This window comes from Chinchilla lanigera, unplaced genomic scaffold, assembly GCF_000276665.1.
Source record: "Chinchilla lanigera isolate Chin_1 unplaced genomic scaffold, ChiLan1.0 scaffold00060, whole genome shotgun sequence".
Taxonomy (NCBI): Eukaryota; Metazoa; Chordata; class Mammalia; order Rodentia; family Chinchillidae; genus Chinchilla; species Chinchilla lanigera.
In genome coordinates this window covers 5,702,598-5,725,858 of record NW_004955461.1, presented here as the reverse complement: position 1 = coordinate 5,725,858, position 23,261 = coordinate 5,702,598, and the positions used below count along the sequence as shown (strand labels likewise).

Here is a 23,261-nt window from a genome sequence, read left to right as displayed (position 1 = left end):
TTTTTTATTGAGAGATGATAGAACACAACCCTAATAGACTGGAATTGTTTTTTAATTTTTTTTTTAAGCTATATATCAAATTCCACAGATCTGGTTAGAGATGGGATGGGGTAACGTTAGAGGAGTCTTTGCTCTTGAGTCCGGGATTATCTACTCAAGACAAGTGACCCTTGTATGTGGAAAAGATTGTAAAAGAATTAAACCGTTTCTGGGACACTGCCACCACAAATAACCCTGGTAACAGAGTGTGAGTCTTGGGAGGGAGCATCTGCATGGAGCGGTATTCTTGCTCAGGACCGACAGGAGCAAGAAGAGTTTCTCTTCCCTAAAGCAGAGGAAATAGCGTGCTGGGGGGCCGGAGGGCTGAAGGAGCAGCGAGGTGAAGCGGTCATTTGGGCTTTCTTGGGACTCCACAGGGAGCAGCAAAAGCGCCAAGGGCTGACGTCATTGGCCATCAGCTGACTGTGTTCAGGGTCAGGGCTCCACCGGCTGCAGTCGCAGTCTCGGTGGCAGAGGTGGTGGCCACCAGGACTCCACCACCTGCGGCCGGACTCGGGACTGCGGCAGCGGCACTCACCCAGCGGACCCCGCACACAGGGACCTCGCTCCGCCTGGCGTTGGCGCTGGCGCCTCGGTCCACCGCGAGCGCCTCGCTGGGCTTTGTCGCCGACCGCTTGGCGGAGCCTGAGAGAGCGGGAAACCTGAGCTCCAGGCCGGTCGCTGGAAATGCATTTCCCACGTCGTCTTCCGCCACCCCTACTGTAAGCAGGAAGAAATTTAGCGTGTGAGGCACGCAGGGTCCCCCCGCCCATTTTAATGTTCCGCGCTCTGCCCCTTTTCGGATTAGGGGAGTTAAGAGATTCCGGCCAAAAGCTGCTGCCTCTCTGATTGCAGCTTGGAGGGGATAATCAGAAAGTTGGCTTTGCCAAATAAAGCCCTGGCAGAAAGGGAGGAAAACTGACTCTTTTCCGGCCCTCTGGGTCTAACAGTCGGTGGTCAAAGCGGCCTGCAAGTCCTGGCTCCGCACCTGCGGAGGACAAGAGCCAGTGCCTAAAAAGGAACAGCGCAGGAACTGGCGGGCGCGTCCGACTGGAGCGCTGGAGAGGGGCGCGGAGAGAGGGCCCGGGGCACCTGCTGCCGGCGCGAACCCGGACGTCCTGCTGCCTTCAAGACCTGGAGCACCCTGGCCAGATCTGCAGCCGGGTTCCAGCCACCACCACCACCCCATCTTTGGTAACGGAGGCGTGGCTTGGCGCGGGGGCAGGTTACAGTCCCAGCGGGCGTCCGGCTGCTCTGATGGGTCTCCAAATTCCTCAGTCTGCAGATCCCCCAGGGCGATCCTGAGCGCAAGGATAGCACCCGCGCTTCCCTTGGTCCAGAAACGTCTGGTCGACTTCCACACGGCCTGGGGCCTTTCTTCTCTCCAAAATCTTATGCCCGCTGCACCTGCCAAGCGTCGGTTCTCTGCCTCAGAAATCTGCACCAGTGACCTCGTACTCAGCGCTATAGGCTTCGAAACCCTCCCCACTTTCTCTTTCCCTGTCTCCTACTCCTAGCTCCAGGCCCAGTGGTCTCCAAGGGCGAAGTGAAGGGGATCGGAACTGTGAGCTGTGATCTCTCCCATGCACAGCTGGAAGCTTTGACCTCTTATAGCCCAGGCTGAGACCCTGGAACTAGCGCCCCTCCTCCCTCCTCCGTCAGGGATGCTTCTGGCCAACGCCAGCGCTGCGCTGTTAGTCCTCGCTTTGGAATTGGCGACAGCAGAGAAGGAGCCAAGGAGGGAGCTTCAGCACACCTCTTCCTTCAAATTAACTGTTTGGTGACTTGCTAGCGCAGTGGCTAGCACCTCTCCAACCCTCTAGCCCGGCGCCCGGCCACCTCACGGTCCTCCACGCCTCCTCCTCTCTGACCCGCCCCCAGCTCCGCCCCGACTCCCCATCCGGCGCAATGGAGTTCTGCGAAGGGCGATGACACCAGCCACAGCTGCTAACTTCGCACCCAGCGCCGCCGCTGGCCACCCCCAGCCAGTCTCACTACAGCGGCCGAGCCCTGGAGGTCCGGAGCCCAGAGCTGCAGTCAGGACCCGGCAGACAAGCAGCAGAAGGAAGGCGTCCAGGCGTCGGGACGCCTCTTGGAGAGCACAGGCTGCGCCAAGACGCTGAACCTAGCCAAGGAGACAGTCCCGAAAGGCAGCTTCGAAGCGCAGAGAGCCCAGGCTTCTGCGGACAGATAGCCACCACCGCTGCTGCGTATCCAAGCAGAACGAGTGGCGGGAGGGCGGCTCACAAGGACGCAGGGATCCACTGCGATCTTCCGGGAGTCCTTTGCCCCAGCGCGCACTATGACCTGACCTGTGGGTCCTTTGCCCAGGTCTCCTGCAGCCGGGCAGCCTAGGACAGAGGAACGGCGGTCAAGCTTCTACCAGGCCGCCTCCGGGTCTTCCAGCCCCGGCTCTGCGCCTCCCTCCCCGCGGACCGGCGCCATGGAGCTCTCGGATGTGCGTTGCCTTAGCGGTAGCGAGGAACTCTACACCATCCACCCCACGCCCCCGGCGGGTGACGGAGGGAGCGGCTCCCGGCCCCAGCGACTGCTGTGGCAGACAGCGGTGCGGCATATCACCGAGCAGCGCTTCATTCACGGGCACCGGGGCGGCAGCGGAGGGAGCGTGGGCTCCCGCAAAGCCTCGAACCCCGCGGGCAGCGGTCCCAACCACCACGCGCCGCAGCTGTCGGGCGACTTCGAGCTGCCTCTGTATTCCCTGGGCCCCGGGGAGCGAGCGCACAGCACGGGCAGCACCAAAGTCTTCCCCGAACGCAGCGGGAGCGGCAGTGCGAGTGGCAGCGGAGGTGGGGGCGACCTGGGCTTCCTACACCTTGACTGTGCCCCGAGCAACTCGGATTTCTTCCTCAGTGGGGGCTACAGCTACCGAGGGGTCATTTTCCCCACCCTGCGTAACTCCTTTAAGTCTAGAGATCTGGAACATCTCTACCAGCGCTATTTCCTGGGCCAGAGGCGCAAATCCGAGGTGGTGATGAACGTGCTGGATGTGCTGACGAAACTCACTCTCTTGGTCCTCCACTTGAGCCTGGCCTCGGCCCCCATGGACCCACTCAAGGGCATCCTTCTGGGCTTCTTCACCGGTATCGAGGTGGTAATCTGCGCCCTGGTGGTAGTCAGGAAGGATACCACCTCGCACACATACCTGCAGTACAGTGGCGTGGTCACCTGGGTGGCTATGACCACCCAGATCCTGGCAGCAGGCCTCGGCTATGGGCTTCTGGGCGATGGCATCGGCTACGTGCTCTTCACTCTCTTTGCCACCTACAGCATGCTCCCGCTGCCACTCACTTGGGCCATCCTGGCCGGCCTGGGCACTTCACTGCTGCAGGTGGTCCTTCAGGTGGTCATCCCCCGTCTGGCAGTCATTTCCATCAACCAGGTAACTCCTGCCTGCCTTGCTTTCCCCTTTGGACTTCCACGGGGTTATTTACAAATAGCTTCCAGACAAGCAGGGTTTCAGGACCCTTGGTGAGCCCCTCCCCCAGCATGCTATTGCCCCTCACACCTAAGAAACATGTTTGTGGCTTAGTATCTCTCTTCTCAGAGCAAGTGGAGCTAAATGACCTCTAAAAGTTTCTAGCAACTCTGTCCTTCCAATCCGATTCTGTGAGTAATTCTCTGACATCAGCTAAGAAAGCCTTCCGCCTGCTACACACAGTCTGAAGTCTCAGGGAAAGGAGACAGAAGGGGAAGAGAAATGTCTAGACTTTGAATGACCCATTCATTCACAGATTAACTCATAAAAGTCATTGCATGGTGTCACTCTGGGATTTGGAGTTGACTACTGGAGTATCTTCACGCCACAAATCCTCAGTTCTAGAAGCAATGAATTGCCAGTGAGGGGTTACCTGCAAATGATCTATAATCATTCCTTCAAATAGTCCTATGATACAAGTTTTATTTGGGAGTTTTTTATTGCCTTGTGGACTGACCATGATATCGTCTCTTAGAAGAGTCAATGCCAGTGCTTTTAATAAGTCAAAGCACTGGGATTAGAATAATGCAAGTTTTCATTAGTGGAAAAGATCACTTTGTGTAGTGATTTGGAATATTTAGGTAGAATCTCATTCTTTAGGTCTCTTTCTCCCTTCTCCCCCCCTTTTATTCTCATTTTTTATTAAATGGATGTTTGTTTGAACAAAGTTCACATTATCTGTGGGTGAAAAAGTAGACAAAGACTCTATTGTTTAAATTCACTAAAACCAATTGATAATTAACATTCTAGAACTTTCTTTACAAAAAGTCTAAGAGGTAGCAAGGCAGTAAATTGAGGGTCCTCTGGGATAAAGATGGACACATGTCAACTGAAGTGTGCTCAGATAGAAGGCTTTTGTGAGGTGCTTGGGCTGGAGTCCACTCTGCATGCAACTCCTCTGTCCTTAGCCTCTTGGTCACTCCTGCCGTGTTAGAAGCTTAAAATCCCTCTGCCTTGTAATTCAGTATGAATATGGGTTCAACTGTGTATGAATACATGGTTGTTAGGATAAACAGGTACAACACCATTGAAAATTACCGATGATATTTATTTAGATCATCACCATGGTACTGCTTTACCTATCACTGATGTCTGGACTTCCTCTGGATTTGAGGCCCTATCTCTTTTCTAAGGTTTCTACACTCCCTTGCTCAGGTTACATACTTGACCAACTGCTTTTATAGTGTTTTCACAAAGTGTCTCTGAGTAAAGCAGAGAGTATATAAAGTACATGGCTGTGATCATCATCATGAAATAGGGAAATGAGTCTCCATAGGACTGACCAGATGCACTTTGCCTTATTAAAGATAAGAACATATGTTTTCTCAAAATCATCATAAACCTTGTTATAATGAAGTTTCAATTGGAGGAAATATTTGTTTGGGATTTTGTAAAATTATAGAATGTAGTAACTATTGTTCACTCCTGTATAAGCACAGATTTGAACTACCAGTACATTTAAATAATGTACTTTCTTCCAAACTTATTTTTGCTCAAAGTACTGGTGCTGGGGATAGAACCCAGAGTGCAAAAAATGCTAGTCAAGCACTTTACCACTCAACTACACCCCAGCCTTCTCTCATTCTTTTTGCATTCTCTTTATTATATATTTAGTCATCACCATCATTTTTTTCCGTCCCTGGTATCTCTTTCCCTTCCCCCATCTCATCTTCTTCTTTCCTCTACTCTCTTCTTTTTTAAAATCTAACTCACTATGAGTTGTTTTCACAACATATCATAGCTATATGATTACAGGCCAAAAATTTCATTTATTATAACCCATTGCTTTTCATGCAGAAGTCTTTCTTGGTAGATGTTACTAAGAGACTCCATCAAGTAAGCTGGGAGTAGTATTTAGAATGACACATTCTAAGTGTCAAATTATGAATATTTTCTAAGTATAGAGATATTTTTTCTTGCCAAATGAATCCAGAAAGTAAATTTTGCTTCCATATTTGTTTTATACTCTACTCAAATACTAACAGATGGAAGTTTAAAAATAACTCCCAAAGTCTTCCCACTCCCATCCCGTTATAAACAGTCTCCACTGTCAAAACCAAGGTCCTGGTGCATGTGAACCAAGCTCATTCAACTTTCTCTTTGGGAATGGTTGCTGTAAATGCTGGTTGTCTGGGTTGATCACCTTTCACCAGACTAAAGGAACAGCCAGAGCGCTCTCCCCTCACTTGAGGTGCTGAAAGTTCCTTTAAACGTTTTCCTTTGGCGCCCCCTAAGGGTTTAAGCGTCTTTCCTGCATGCTGCAGCATTAATTTCTTAAAAGAAATCTGGGATTTTTGAAGAGATACTGTTTATTTTTTCATGTGTTGTAGTATAGAAAATATGCTTAAAACCAGCTAATGGTCTCTAATAGGGTGAATGCCTAATCCCTTATCATAGCCCGCTCATCTGCTGAATTGGTTTCTGTTCCTCTCACCAATTGTATGTTGCTCTCTGCACCACCTCAGATTCCAAACACTCTGCCCATTCTGTTTTTCAAATGTTCCATGCTCTTTCCTACTTCTAGGTCTTCACACTTGCTGCTTGGAGCAGTTTTCCCAGGTGTTCATGTGACTTGTACCTTCTCATTGTTTCAGACTCTCAAACACAACTCTCTCAAGTGCCTGGCTTGTTTTGGTCTCCCCAGAGCACATGCACTGTCTTGAACTACCTTATGTTGTTGTGCTTGCTGTGTAGCTCCTGCCAATCTCACACACTCACAAGAATGTAAACAGCATAAGGGCAAAAATATTGTCTGCAATATTTACTTTATCTTAAGTACCCAGAGAAATAGCAAGCATATAGTAGGCACTCAGCTAAGTTACAAAATCAACTAGACTGCCCATCATGCAGGCAGTATTATAAAATATCCATGTTACCTTGTGTTGTGTGAGTGGAAGCTTTCTCCACACATGCATGAGCATGCAATTAGTTTATATATGTATAAGTCAGTCTCACATATAAACACCTTTCAGAGAAACCAAAGCACAGCACAGTATATTTGTAGAATTTTTACATGGAATTAAGTCCTTTTACATCATCCAGTGATGAAAAATACTTGGTACAATTCTTCACGCTCCTTTCAAGGAAGTCACAGATTCTTAGAAATTTTAAAGAGTCATCCTGAAGTTCAAGACCCTAGCAAGTAATGAGACCAGGAGTCACAGCCTGGCTCCAAGCCCATTCTTTAGTCAGCAACCTATCAGAAGTTAATCTCTCTGAACACATAAACATTTGAAATCATACAAGAATGAGGAGTACCTGTTTCACTACTTAAGAGTGTAATACCCCATATAGCGCATGAATGAACATTTAATGAAAAAGACAGATATTATGAGAGAAAAAGGCTAGGCACAGATGCTTTGTAACAAACACATCATCTCGCTCAGCTGGATGCAAATTTGTCAGTTGAAGGCCATAAACACTGAAATATAACCTTTCTTTGCATAAGTATTAATTCCCTTAAGAGGACGTCTCAGGTTTAACCTAGCGTGTTCAAGAATTAGGAAATGAAAATGAAAGAACCAACACACCTGGACAGCTGTTCAATTACACTGAAAATATCCTTTTCAAAAGTGCCAAATGAGCCAATGATTGTCTTCCTTTGTCCAAACTATAAGGAACTTCTTCTCCCCTTTCCCTCTTGAAGGAAGTCACATTTGTGACCTGACAGGAGAATAACCATGCTGCACCTATCTGCAGACCCCCACAGGGGAAGATGAAGATCCTGTCAATTTGGATCACATGCTGCTCCCCACAGAGGGTAAAAGATGAAGCCAGAAAAGGGCTGCTTAGGGACTCCCTCATCAGCAAAGAGATGGTGTATGCTTTCTCCACTTAGTTAACAATTACGGTAGAATCACTGACTTCCCACATACACAAAGAGATTAGTGTCCAGGGCAGATATGATCACCCCCATGTTTTCTGGGTTGGGTGACATTGGAAATACTGAGTGACCTTCAGAATTTCAAAACCCAGTTTGAAAGTCTCCTTTTATTTCACCCTGACGAAGCCCAGCCATCAGCAGCATGAGGGCTGTACTTATCCCTCCTTTGGGCTTCACCCAGTTCAACTTCAATCAGCTTCATGTATGTGATTCAAACCAATGATAGGAATGCCTTGTCCAGACTCTGTCTGTAAGACACTGACTTTCCCATATCTTAAACTGTTTGTTTATCCTGACAGCTCAATTTATCTACCAGAAAATTCATTACAACATGGTGTCATATATACATAAATAGAACATTAATGATAAGGTTATATTTGCTAGATTCTTTCACAGGGTAGATACATTCTAAGCACTGTAGCTATGATTAGCATTTTGCTCTATTTTAAGTGCTCGTGACAATAATAGAAGTTACCTAGCACTTGAAACTCATTTTCATTCTTCAACTCATGAGTGATGATATGGTGAAAATCATTTAGTTATTAGAAAGCTGAGAGGCAGCAATATTTAACCAGCGAGACTGCTGCAGTGTGCTTCTTCCCTCTTGGGTATTCTAAAATGTTATAGCTAGTGGCTAATTAGTCTTCTGTACCTCTTGGTGAGGTAGATAAGCAGGAGTGTCAGAGTGGGGGTGATTTCTCCAAGATAATTCTATAAGCAAAGACAGCCAGGTATGCAAATCCATATTAGTCAGTGCTCAAGGTCATGCTGTCAGATTTGAATTTCCTATGCAACGTTTTCTTGCCTGTCTTGCACACATTCAATCAAACAGCAGAGACTAGATCCAAAAAATGCTAATTAAGTACTCCTTAAACTTGCATGATGACGAGGGACATTTAGCCTACCATTTGGCCCTTAAACAGTCCTTTAGAGAAAATGCACTTTTTGATAAATGGGGGTTGAAGAGAAGCAGATTTTGTGCCTGACTTTCATGCACATTTCAGGTCACTTAAATGATGGATTGACATCTCAGTAAAGATAAAGCAAATATAATGGAATTAGCAACATCTCTTCCCCCATTTATACAATTCAAGCATAAGTGTATGATACCATATCCTCTAAGTCTAAGGCTCTTTGTAGTTAAATCAAATAAAGGGAATATTCTGACTACTTAATGTACAATAAATGGTATGTAACAAATCACTCCAATTTGGTAATCAGTATCAAGGTAAACACCCAAAATATATGTGTATCCATTATGATGAGGCTCAGTTTAATACATCTCACTAATTGTGATGTTTCTTAAACCCCTCAGTGCTCTATTTCTGTATATTCCTGTAGCAAATTCATGTAAGCTTAAAATATAATTGCAACATCATAGCATATCTGAGAAAAATGCCTCTCAAAAATAGATTTGAATGTTGACCTTCCCAAGAAATTCCACTGAATGCCAAGACATGGAGATATCATACTCTCTTCCTTGTGAAAAATAGTAAGGTCTCTTTTCTTCATCCTTTCTTTTCTTCTCTTTCTCTTTTTATCCCCCCCCACTTTATACCTGTAACAGTAGAGAATGGTGTCTGTAAAGTGTATTTTAATGACTGTTGAAAAGACCAATTTAATCCCTTCAGCCCTGGACTGTAGACAACTTTCCCTGGAGTTGCAAATAGGTTCTGTGCTTGTGTATTTTGAGATAGCTCTAAAATGACTGTGTGGTATTCACTTTACAAGATTGAATTATAAATTTGTTTTCCTTCATATTGGGTAATATCACCTGACTGATATCAGTGGGCCAGAGTATAATTAGATTAGAACTGGAAGGACTGGGGTGGGGGCTCTTCTTCTGGAGCAGCTGCTGCAATGTCATGCTAAGTAGGACAAGAGCATTAGTCATATTTACACTTTGATGACGGATGGCATTTTAAGAACTCATCAAAAATAAGGGAAACTAAGTGTTAAAAGGAAAGATTTTTTTAAAAAACAATTTATCCCAAATTCAGTGCTGCTAGCAGCATGTAATCAAAGGATACTACTACAATCATCTGATATGACATTTCACTGTTGTCTAAATATTTCTCAGGATGCTAATTTATTCATTTCACAAGTGTGTCTGTTTGAGTTGATCCTACATGTGTTTATTTCCAGAACATAGGAGACACTTGCAATATTCATCTCAAACCTTTCCTCTCACCACCAAATGGGCACAATATTGATTTCTTTGTGAGACCAGCAGGTCCAAAATATGCAGTTGGGCAATGTATCATTTCACTTGACAGACTGATTGTGGAGTAAGCTCTTGGTTCTTTCTCTGGCCTTGAAATAAAGTAACAGAAGCTAAAGGTTGTCAGTTGCACTGAAAGTTGGAGAATGTTTGTGACATATAAGTTTGAACCTCACTTAGTCAGAGAATAGAACATGTAAATATATTCCCCCAGCTTTTTCTTTTGATTGGAATATAGGAATGCTACATTCATGGCCACTATAAAGCAAAGGAAGCCAGTATAATCTGCCCTGGAAATGTAATTGGATTTACACACTCAAATTTTATTATGTGAGTTTTGTTTATGAAGGACTATTTTAAGAAGCCAGGTCACTTAAGCAGCACTTCTGAAGCTCGCTTTTCTCACTGCAATATTTTTCATAGTCAACCCTGTGCAGTACAGGAAGAATGCAAAGTAGGTTAATTAACCATGGGGATGCCAAGCAGTCTATGGGACATCCTGGTCAGAATGGAAACCATTTTGCAGTAGATTCCTCCACCTGACTATCTTCATAACAAATAAACACATGCTGACAGCTAAGGCACTCTTGCTTATTTCTTTGGTATCTGTCTACTGGACTCTGAATTATTGAGTGCTTATGATTTAAATTTTATTGAGCTAGATCGTGTATTTTAACAAGGTTATAACCTTGCACATCCATGAGTTATTGGGTTTTTTTAATCCCTTTTACTGTGTTTCCTGCCTAAAATGCCTAAGTTGTAGTGTTAAAAATTGCAAAATGTCTTTGAAGAATAAAACTTCTCAAATCAGAGAATAGCAAAGTTCTATATGGTGAAGATATGAGCTAGATATGAAAACAAATCACATTAATGCTTTGAAGTTTCCTTGTATGTTAGTGAATTTTTAAATTGCCACATCTATCTAAAGGATATACTCATGTAAAATTTTCACATAAAAGACAAAAAATGTAACCACTTCATTTTGTAAACAATACATCCCTGTCTTGTGTCAGCAAGTTTTCCAGTTGACTTGAGTAACCATTTCAGAAGTTTCCCTTCACTTGTAATGTGTGCCTGTGTGATTAAATTCTGTATTCACATGATTCCTTATAAAATACAGACTACCAAGGATTATGCAGTGCATATTCAAAGTACAAGTATTCAACTCAGAACATAAGAAATTCAGCATACAAACTCTAATATATGAGTACTTACAAAAGCACAAAGACCAGAAAAACACCTCTGGAAGGCCTGAGGATAAAAAGGATGTAAAGGGAATATAGCAACTGCCCTTAACTCTGCCACAACAAAGATACTGACTATTGGGTGTCTTCCATGGGATGGAATAAGGGCCAGTGGAAGGCCATGATAGCAGGAGAGATTTTGTTTTCCTAAATGATAAGACTATATAACTCAAGGGGCTGCTTTCTAAAATTATGCACTCCCTGTGATGAGGATTCTTCAAAGGCAAGCTATATATACACCAATCTAGCAGGAAGGTCACAAAGGAGATCCCTGGTTGGTGGGGGACTTTTCTTCAAGGTCAGTTCAAAGGCACTAGCCTTCATCTACCAGCCATCATGGTAACACTGCATGCAGGAAAAAACAAAAGGGCAAAGGGCAAGAGGCTAAGAAGGCAAAGTGTCATATGTCAACTGAATCCATTCCCCTTAGGACCTCTTGGATTCCTACTTCACAATCACTATTTATATTTTAGGTCCCAGAATTGTGACACATGGCTACTCCACCAAGAAATTATAGGAAAAAATAGATTAGATAGTGCTGGCCATCAAAAAAGTCAGGATTTCATTAGTAAAAGTGTAAAAATGAATACTGAGTAGCTAAGTTATTTACTATATATTTGCTGAAACCCTGTTGGGTTTGATGCTCTTGGACATAGCTGTGTACTAAACAGATCAGATTATTGCTGTAGTGGAGCTAATACTTGGATGGATTTGGAGAGGGAGTCTGTGACTCCAGCACAGAGGTTAGGAAGTTTGTTCTTGGCCCTTTAAACACACGTGGACCTCAAAATTCAGTAAATATTTTACACACTTGCGAGTGTTAGCTTCTTTTAGTACAACGCTTTAAAGTCTATAACATCAAAGCTGCAGTAGATTTCTTTTAGGAGCTGCATGAAAAAGAAGGGTCAGATTTTAGAAAAAATGGTGGAAGAGTGTGGATCTTCCTCCCTGGTGAAAACCATGCAAAAGGCTCTGGGGATAGGCTTAGAATTTAAACATCACCTTACCACAAATTGAATGCATCCAAGAATTGTTGTCCTACAGACAGGCCACAAAGGAGTATCTGCCTCACTGGGCAAGGTCAGGCTGGTATGCAGCAGTTCTAGAAACTTCCAGTTACTCTGTTCATAGTGACCCTCACTACACACTGAAGAGCTGCCCTGGGGCTCTGGACAACACATTCCCATGCAAGGCTCAAATTTCTTTCCTTGGTGCATTGTTACAGCCTGTGTTCACTCTATGCCAGCAATATCACAATGTTCTCATGTGCCCACCGGGCTGTGCATCCCTTGTGTCCCTGGGTCCTAGAATAGTGCCAGGCCCATGGACAGCTCTGAATACCGCACTTTTAAATGAGTGACTGTGACGTGACCATGACCAACACTTTCTCCCTGAGTGTCTCTCTCACTCACAGCCATCATTAACAGCACAGTCATCATCAACAGAAAGTGAAAAACCTGTTAGAGAAGACAAATTACTTTTTCTTATTCAGTAGAGGCAAAAGTGTACCAAAAATTATCCCATGATACACTTTATATGCTAAAGATGTTATCAGATAATGCAAAGAAAAATTCAAGTGATTATCCAGATCATTAAAGTAAAAGAAAAAGTTATAGACCTGAATTATCCATGCTACTTGCCTATTTCTGAAAATATGAAGTAGACCAGTGCTAACACAGGTGAAATCTACTCATTCTGTCCCCTCTCTGATTTTCAGCAGTATTGCTCCAAATTCCACTATCTTAGCTCAGCTCACTGCTTTATGGAGGTTCAAAATCACTTCTTTGGCTTCACATCACATTTTTTGAATATTCACCCTTCAGATCCATAGATGCGCAGCTGTGGGCAGAAAGTTCTCCCATCTTCTTCTCATTCTTGTTGCTCCATACAAAGAGTGCTGATCTGTTTGAACAAAGCCAGTTGACTTTGCTAAACATAAAATCTAGACAGTTGCTCAGATTGCTGTCTTCTGCAGCTTAAAATCTGCATGTACAGGCCAGGATGTACCCTAACTGGACAGTTTATTTGCAGACCACCAAAAAACACACTAAAGCCTGACTTCAGATGTTAAAACCCAGCAGTTAATTAAAAGAGTCTACATAAAGTCCAAAAATAGATATGAGAAAGGCTTATGCTTTTATTTCAGTGCATATTACCCCATTAACTTCATTATTCTACTGCCCATTACTTCAAGAAATAAAATCATTGAGAGCAAGCTTCTAAGTTCAAGGTCAAAAGCCCCTGCATTCCTTGGGAAAGGTTTCTCAGCTGATGGGTGGCAGGCAGCCCACGTGAGAGCGTGTTCATGGCTCTGGGGCAGTCAACGCTCGCTGAGTACACAGGCTCCTTTTCTGTGTATGAGGCAGAGATACTGCCCTTGTCTCCTACCAAGTAAATGATGACATCATATGCAGTTCTTGGGGCCCGCCCAAACCAAGCCATCTCAATCAGAGAGGAATGGTACCCAATGGACATTTAGAGATATTTTTGAAAGTAATGAAGTACATTTCTTTAAATACATAAAAACCACAAATTCCCATCCTACTTTTGCTATGGATTTTTCTCAGTAACTTTAGCTGAAAAATTTCCCCATGCTTAAAGGGTTTTGCATGTAAATAAATTACATATATATCAAGGGTCTCCCAACAACCTCATCTAACTACATCACCCATTACCAGCCCATTTATCCTGCCTGTGTTTCACAGCTCTTGACTTCCCTGTCTTCCTTGCCAGCTGGACTGTGAGCTTCAAAAAGTCCGGGTAGGTACCAGAGTTACTGTTGTGTCTCTACAACAGTCCAGTGCTGGTTACATATACAATAAAATCTATCTTAGCAAGCATAATTTATTCTGGAAATATGCTTGTATCCCAAATGCTTACTTGTATATCAAAGCAAATTTCTCAACAAGAAGCAGTGAAAACCCAGATGATTCATTCCAAAAAAATCTTATAAAAGTATACAAAATAATAAAGAAAATATAAAGTAAATGAACAAGTTAACCTGCAATTACCTTTGAAAACCTTCGTGGATAGTGTGAAAGAGACAGCAGAGGAAGGCTACAGTGTAGAACAATTTTCACTGTCCCTAGTGGAACCCCTGCTATAGGATCAATGGAATCTTTTTCCTTTTGTACACCTATAACAGGGAACCTACCCAATGACACCTGCATTTGGCTCCTTTTAAAGATTTTGCAAAAATGTAACGTTGCATTGTCATTAAAAAGATTCTTCACTCACACTTCTATAGCCTTATTTGAGTTGTGTTTTTCTTCAAAATGTTGCACTGTTTCCCAAATTCTCCTCCTTCTCTGTAGACAAGATCTCCTCCATAACATCTTGCTGCTGGGAAATGATCACCCATAATCCTGCAGTGAGAGAGACAGACGGACAAACAGAGACAGACAGACAGAGAAAGGCAGCGGGATGGAGGCAGAGACAGACAGGGACGTGGAGAGAGGGAGAAAGAATCACTGGCTCTGTTGTGATCATGTAACATTTGGCATCACCTACTACTCATGTTGCAAGACATCGCTCATTTAAGTTAAAATTTATTAGAAATGTTAAGTTGTCTTGTGGAACACTTCTAGAACACGTTACTCAAATCCAAGATTTTACTGTACTCTCCTTTCTCTGGTGTCTTCAAAACTTGCCTTCAATTCACCCTTTAGTGTTGGGAATCTAAGTTTCCATCTCATCTGACTTCTCATTACTTCGTGCTATGCACTTCCCAGACAATTACACACTTTCCTGGGTTCAGAATCTGTGCTGTGCACAGACCACTTATAGCTCCATTATCTCCAATCCAGTCTTCTCTGCTAAGCTTAAGGCCCAGCTCTCCAGTGACCTGCTGGACACCACCACAGTGTCCTACAAGAGTCAAAAATCACCTCCCTCACACTCAACAGTGATGTGAAATTCTGATGGCTTAGCTTTCTGTTGCTGTGCTGCTCCATCCTGCTCTTCCGTTCTAGTGCAGGCTCTCTCCCTACAGTTTCTCAAATGTGAGCTCCTCCCGAATGCTGTCATTCTCACCAGATCACTCTACTGGTCAGGTTCCACTCCTGAAACTCACAACAAGTTTCCTGCACACCCTACACTGGTTGCTGCCTTCAATGTTTTGTTGCATGATCTTTCTTCCTTTTCTTTGTCTGGCAAAGTTTGTTTTGGTGTCATCAGTTCTAGGAAGACTCTTCATAGCCTTCTGCTAAGACATAAGAATATGAGGCTTGTGTGCAAATGGAGCATCATATTTCTTTGACTTGGAGAATCTCAGCTCATGTGAGGTGTTTAAGGGAAGATGGAGAGGCAGATGTTACAGAATTTGACAAAGAGACAAGCAGTCCTTCAAGAAGACTCTGTCAGTGGGAAGGTAGGTGTAATGAGGATTGCTGTGTGTCAGACCAGCATATCCCACCAGAAAAGCACCAGAGCAGAGAGATCACACCACAGGATGCAGATCCAAGCTGTCAGAGACTGATCTATCACTTGTAGATCTTATGACACCTCAATCTTTCTGCACCTCATTTTTTCAACTATAAAAAGGAAATGATAATAGTAGCCTGGAAATTTTTTGAAGAGATGAAATAACATGTATGGGGTACTTACATCAGGCCCTGGTAAATAGAAGTCATACAGTATATTCTACTTGTTATAATTTCAGTTGCCAAATTGTCACTCATTTCCTTTGATTCCTTTGCCCTAAGTGGCCCTTTCCCATGTATCACCTACCTAAAACATGGGTCCTTCAGACCAATGGTTCCTCAACTTTAATATGACTAGGAATCACTTGGAGGTCTTAAATTTAAGAACTTGCCATTCTGCATTGTTAAAAGTAGCTAGGTAAGAGATAGTCTTTGTCTGAAAATCATGACTTATGAAGACAGGCTTTGAAGTTGAGCACAGACCACCTTCTCCATAATGGGTCTCTCTGGCCCCATTAGGTGGGTTTGGGTCCCTGTTCTTTGGAGTCTACTTCCCTTAACATTTATCTTAGCCCACTTGCAATGCTCCAACAAAATACTTAGCTTGAGTGGCTCATAAGCAGCAAAGATTTATTTTTCACAAACTTGGAGACTGGAAAATCCAAGATGAAGGAATCAGCAGATTGAGGATCCAGTGAGGAACTTCCAGGTGCCTACCTGGCCACTTCCCCACTCTGTCCTCAATGGGTGGGAAGGAGATTGAAGGTCTCTGAGGCTACTTTCATAAAGGCATAAATATCACTTGTGAGGGCTCCACACCTATGGTCTAGTCACTTTCCAGAAGCCTTACCTCTTAATATGATCACTTTGTGTGTAAAGAGAACATATGCATTTGGAGAGATCACAAACACTCAGACTATAGCAACATTCTTCTATCATTTGTTGATCCACCCCTCCATTTAGTCCTTCATACATGAGATGTTTATGAAGTGCCCCAGTGTGTGGGTGCAAGTGATAGGAACACTGGGTAAAGAATCCAATTTAGGATATGCTATTAAAGAGATTATAATCTAGAAATAGAGGCAGGCTTCAATCAAATACTGGCCATGGTAAACCAATGACTCCAAACTGAATTAAGTGCTTTGAAGTCTGGCTCGGTTCAGGGCATGACTAGGGTGCAGGAATGAGGCGTCTACATGTAAAGTCTAACCAGGTATTTACAGGTGCTGACCCCAAGAGCTCCTACTCCAGGCAGGAAGCTTGCCATATCCTACTCCTGTCCCATTGTTTCCATTTAAAAGAAAAATCCTTACTAGAACTGAGATGATGACATTATTCTTTTTTTTGTTTGTTTGTTTGTTTGTTTGTTTGTTTTTCTCCGGTACCGGGAACCGAGCTCATGACCTTGCACTTGCCAGGCAGGCGCTTTGCCGCTGAGCTAAATCCCCAGCCCCGATGACATTATTCTTAATGAAGATCCATAGGAAGAACAGAGGTTGTGAGACAAGATTGGACCTGTGTTTTCCTTATTGTTCTATTCTAAAAGAAGGGTCTGTCCTTCTGAATTTCCCTGCAGTAGATACTGGAACAGTATGAGGAAACCTCATAACAGAATTGAGAAAATACCTGAATGGTCACATCAGCATTGGTATTGCTGCTTCCTTACTGATAGCTGAAGATGCTTAGCTCCTTTTGTTCATAACACTAGTAAGATGTTCTACTCCACAGTTGTCTCATTCCAAGCTGTGCCCTAGATTGGATAATTTGTTGTGGTTTATTTTTTCTCAGTTAACTATGCTAGTTTCAAAGGCAGTGAATTAAATTCAAAACAAGCAAAAAGAAGAATGAAATTTGTATTTCAAATAGTCACAGTGCTTATAATAATATTTATTGTTTGGTGGGACAAGGGAAATATTACATTGAATTGAAAACAGCACCTGAATACTCATCAAAGACCTGCCTCAGATTTGACATCGAACACAGCGCAGTTTTGTACAGGACCGATCAATCTGTCTTGACTGTGAAACAAATTCCACACAGCTTGAAAATTCTGTCACTACGAAGAGATTTCCAGATGCCCTCACAGTGCCAAAAAATTTTCTTTCTATGAGCTATAATGAATGTCATTGTGGGAATTTCTGTGCTTTCCTGATTGATCTGGTGCCTAAGATCAGATAACAACAATTCTTATAGAAAACAAAGCTCATCGAGATCTTTAACCTCTGCACTTCTTAACAAAATAATTACAAGTAATGACTTAGCAAATACTGACAGAATTACTTACTCAGTGGTATTTATTATTTAATTTTTCCTAATGATTTAATTACATTGGCACCATCAGTTGTAAAATTGTGTGCTGTTTTAGTCATCTGATCTGGTTTGAAGGTACTAGCAATGTGATATTTAATTGACAGATAATTTTTTCTGAATATCTAGCTAATGACTTCACGGCACTTGTCAGAATTGCCTATATGGCTTTTTCCAAATGTGCGTGTTAGCTGTGATCAGCAAGCCATTTTGTGTCAACATTACTCTGTAGTGATTGATCTGGGCGCTGATGCAGCCTGAAAATCCACAGCCAGGAGTTTGCCTCTGTGGAATCCTCTTATTTGTTTTATAGATTCCCTCCAAATAGGCAAAGTGGTCTGGAGGAACGCACCCAAGCCTGCTGTATCTCAGTCACTTCATCCAGCACAAAGTGAGAATACGATCCCAGTAGTCAGAACTTCATTGTTTTTAAATAAAGGTGTTAATGAATCAGAAAGGCTTTTGAACCAGTAAGTGGCAATGAACAGGCACTGGGTGGTATCATTACTAGTGTTGTAACCCAGATGTGTCTGGTGCCATCACACAGTAATAAGCTGCCTTGCTCTGTAGTTGGCATGAAATTCTGTCACAATCAGGGCAGCAGTCTAGTAGGTGAATCAACCTGTTAATCACCTGAATGGTGAGTGGGAAAAAGGGGAGGGCTCTGAAAACTTGGGCCATTACTGGCAAGACTAGTGCACCCTGGAAGAAAACCTACATCTTGGGGAAGAAGATGGCCGCTAAATGTCAAACTACACACTACTTTCACACTATTTTATTTTTCTTTCCATGTACAAGAACACCAGCCTTGACTAACTGCTGTTTTGCCTTGTATCTAGCTCACTCTTTCAAGAAAGAGAAACCACTTTGCTCTTAGTGCTGGCATATCTTCCTACAGATTTCAGGATGGAAGCCCTTCCCCATGTAAATCTTTCTTATTTGTGGGGAAGTTGGGTACAAATTTCTTCTCAGTATACTGCACAAAGAACGAAAAACCCTGACGCTATCAATTCAAGATAATTTAGATGTGAAAAAGACTGAAAAATATCTAGTTAATAGAATTTACTTTATTGAGACTTCTTCATGCTCATGGACATACTTCAATCTGTAAATCTATCCTGATATCGGGCTGGGGATTTAGCTCAGGGGCACAACGCTTGCCTGGCAAGCACAAGGTCTTGAGTTTGATTCCCAGTACTGGAAAAAAAAATTTAAAAAAAAATCTATCCTGATATCAGTCAACCACTAAGCAGTATCCATGCTAATCCACTGTCAATAAAATCAGCAGTAAAACCCATGTCAAAGTAAAGATCAACTTCCTCCAAAAAGCTGGAGGAATAAAAGATTTAGAATAGCAGCAGGGCTTCTTTCAAACTAAACCAAGCATTGTACTGTAAGCTGATGAAGGTGGCACTGCAGTGTCGGACTAATGAAAGAGGTGCCCACTGCCACTCTCCTTGCTTCCTGTCATTCTCCATTCCACCACCCACTAGGGCACTGCCAAGCTCCCATTGAGCACTGTTTAAGAAAACTCCATTAAATACCCCTTCTACGTTGACCACTGAAGACTTAGCTTTGATGTTGCTAAAAGGAAAAGAAGGTAGCAGAGTTACACAGTTCAGAATGACTCCTTGATGTTGGTGCTGAATTGGCACTGGTGTTGGTTGAAGTCTATTCGTGTAAGAAAAGGTCCCTTTGGATACAAAGTGTCATTGGCATAAGGCAATACTTACACTTTCCAACGCTTAATACACACCTACTGTGTCTGAACCTCTGTGTTACATGATTTGCACATATACTACCCACTCCTAATTATTGCACCCACATAGTGTTATTGTTATATCCACTTTAAAAACAAAGAAATTGAGGGCCACAGAGATTAATTTGGCAGATGACACTGTCTGGTCAAGTGACGATTCTAATGGAAGTTGATGTTCCTGATCGGAGATAAGACAGCTTCCTTCTGGATGGCAGTAGGCCCTAGATTCTCCAGTTCACTACCATGTCCCCAGTCTGGAGGACAATGTCTGGCACATAATGGATGCTCAATGGATTTTCACTGAATGAATGAACTTGGGAAAGGAGAATGGCCCACCAGTGAAAACTTTGGCAGCATCCTCTGGGTAAAGCAATTCCGAAAAACCTAATTAGTGAAAGTGTATGTCATTGATATTTTTAACTCATAGGTCCAAATTACTCACATAAAAGCTGAAAGAATATGTTGAATACTAACATCACTCCTCTAAGGTGATGTATTTTACCAAAGTGATTAAAAAATAGCTACTTCTCTTTGAATGTTTTTTTTTGACCTTTAAAAAATAATATTAGTTAAAGGAGACAGTATTGGAACTACACCAACTTGATTAAATATTGAAGGAGAACATGTATTTCAAAGCTCACTTCTTTGCCTTAAACCAACGTTTATTTCAAATGAACCACTCACTCACAGGACTTATACCCCCAAAATATATTACTTGGTATTTGTAACACAATTTAAATCCAAGGAGTTTCTTAAAATCTGAACACTTGGTAGGCTACAGTTCTGGGCTGTTCATCTCCTAGTAGGATTTTTTCCCTCTTAAGAGGGGTAGTCCTTTACTATCATTTCTCTAATTCCAAGAGGCAAAGAAAGTCAAACATCAGGCTGTGGTCATAAACCAAAGATGTGAGACCACTTGACTCCGGGGCCTTCCTCACACAGATGCATGGGCACACAGAGCCCATGGGAATCGAGAACGTGGGGGGCTGTTCAATGTGCCCTAAAATTAATACCCCCAATCATCTTGCTTGAATTTCTACCTTCTCTGATTTTAGAATCAGAGGCTTTCTATGTTAGATGGAATTTTAATGCTGTGAAAAACCATTCTGATCAAAGCAGGAGTCCTTTCTGTACTATGCAGAATGGGGTAAGAGACACTCTTAGGGTTAAAGAAACTTTAACAGAAATTCTGGAGATGGCCTATGTGCTGTTTTGTATTCTGTCAGTTCTAATAGAAGGGTAAAAGGATTTTGGAAGGATAACTTCTGAATTGAATGTGGTCTGGTTTCAGCAAAATAGTTATGTTTGCTGAAATTTTTAGACAGACACAAGTTGCATGGCAGTAGTCAGGAATGCACAGGAAATGTTATCATTTTTTTCTTGTTCTTATTGTGTCTCCATGAAGTAAGGGAAAGATTTAGTCTGTTCTGTTAGTTAACATATCTACACGTCCTATAGCTGTGTCTTCTCTTACTGAATTAAACGGACTGCTCTCTACTAAACAGTATCCCTAGAATGTTTTGAATGCACATTATTGGCCTATGCCTAGACTACATGCTATAGATCCCATGACCCCACATTGTAGTGTGTTCAGGACACTCCATATTCATTTCTGTCATCTTTTGCTCAGGAAAGTGTCCCAGTTTACATCATAAATGACATTGTCACAATAGCTATGGAGTCTAGATGAATTAATTATGACACATAATCCCACATTAAAGGAACAGACTGATCTAGATGAGAAAGAAAAAGAAACTGACAGTAATAGCGACAGCTAGCGGGTATCAAATGCTCATTTTCTGCCAAGGGCTCTTTGTAATTACCTCACTCAGTCACAACGACCTATGAAGTAGAGACCTGTAGTATCCCTGATTAATACACAAGGAGCCTGAGGCTTACAGGACCTAGGCAAGTTTTCTGTCTCACCACAAGTAGGAAAAGGGAGTGCTGGATCCAAATCTCAGACATAGACTTTAAACTACTCAGCTAGAGTAGCACATTTTCCATATGTAACCTCATTTCACACTGTGAAACCCTACAAGATAGTTACTAACTCTAGTTTTTAAAAAATGGTAAAATAGGTTTAACTGTAAGTGGCAAAATTAGGATTCAGATCTAGAATGAGCATATTTTAAAAATTATCAACAGGATGGTGTTAGGTATGACTCATCACGGGTTGAAGACATTTTACACTTCTAGCTTCCATTACATTTTTACTAATGTGTCACAAGGTATATAGCTCAGCATTAGAGACCAAAACACATTGTACTTACTCGTAAGTACTGTGCACTTAAATTCTCAAAAAACATTTTATTTGATGCAAACATTAAATGAATAAACTTTAAAAAGCCATGATACATTAAACCCTTGATTTGCTAATGTTTATTCCCTACTGCAGTGTTGGCCAATGCTATCCTTTAGCTCAGCTGCTATTTTTAAACCACTCTAGTCTAAAATCTATTTCCTCCAGAAGGAAGAAATATTGGGAAACTACTCAGTCCCTCCCACCCTCATAGAATAATATATTTGAGATACCTTTTAGAGGGGTTCTATGTGAAACTGCCTTCTTTATGAACTGATTTACTCAATTTGGACCTAGTAAACTAAGTTTCATCTCTCTTAGGCCAACATATTTCTTTGCAACAATAAGTACACTTTTTTGTAAAGTAAAACAGAATGTAACATGGGCTTCATTGCAAGGTCACAACTTAGGTAATTTGTGAAATGTTCCAATCTTGGGTGCTTACTGTAATTTGCCAACTCTGAAAAGCAGATACATTTTAAGGGAAAACAAGCCCCTGGTAAGATGCTATTTTTAGCTCAGTATCTAATGATGAATCAAAATGTTTTTCAAACCCAATTATTCAATAAAAATTGTCATAGTAACCATCACATTACACGACACATCCTTCACACTGGTACCAAAAGCTTCCTTGGGATCTGCTGCCACCACCTCCATGACACTGCCATCTGCTCTGCAGGGAGAGGAGGAGGAGGCAGTGGGAGAGGTTGGCAAGGACAAAGAAATTCTATTTGTGCAAATCATGAGGGTTGGGGGTCTTGGGACAGGGACATATTGGTGGAAAAGTCCCTTTCTGTGGAAATGTATGGTGGCTTTCTCCATGGTCTTAAAGTAGCTCAATCCATGAGCTTCAGGCAGAAATGAAAGTTACCATAAAGGACCTGTTCCCACATCATTACTGAATCACCTTCCTGCTTTTCCTCTGTCTAGAAAAATTATTGCTTGGCTCTTTTATTCCTCTTCAGTTTCATCTAAACATGTCATCCCCAGAGAGATTTCTCCTGACTACTGTAGTTGACCTAAATTAAAGCTCCCAGAAGGCCTCTTATTTGGTCATTTGTCTTATTAGCCACTGAATCTAAATGCTTATGTTCTATATGGGAATTGATAAATATGTGTGAAGTGAATGAAGAAAAGAGAAAACTAGCTATGAGTCCATCATTATTATCATCATCCATCTAATGATCTGGTGCACTCAAACAAGTTCATGGATTAAATAATTCATTCAACAAACTCATTCATTTGTAAATATTGGAGGCCACTTATGGTAATAAGTGTAAGCACTTGCTAGTTATTACACTTTAGATACTCTTTAAGAAGCAGAATTAGAGGAGGAGATTCATGTGTTGGAAGTTTATTTGGGTTGCTGTGGAGATCAGTACTCATGGAGGAGAACAGGAGAAAGTAGAAGTAGACAAAGGAAACAATGGGTTATGATAAAATTTTAGCAAAGTCTTCAATCCTATGGTCAGTTTTGAAGCTGAAATGATCATTCTGGGATATTTTGAGTTGGAGTTTTGAATCTTCTAACCTTTCATGTTTATAGTCCTGATGCAGGACTTTGGATGAAAAGGTCCTCTTCAGCTGAA

The 23,261-nt window shown here is 42.3% G+C and overlaps 1 protein-coding gene across 3 annotated transcripts in view; it reads left to right on the top strand.

Annotated features, from left to right (window-relative positions):
- Positions 1 to 284: 284 nt before the first annotated feature.
- Positions 285 to 23,261, top strand: part of Adcy8 (adenylate cyclase 8 (brain)) — a 227,867-nt gene continuing 204,890 nt past the window's right edge. For all 3 annotated transcript variants that reach the window (XM_005398004.2, XM_005398003.2, XM_005398002.2), the window contains exon 1: positions 285 to 3,439. In XM_005398004.2, the coding sequence (XP_005398061.1) occupies positions 2,483 to 3,439 (957 nt within the window). In that variant the 5' untranslated portion in view covers positions 285 to 2,482. The remainder of the gene's footprint in view (positions 3,440 to 23,261) is intronic.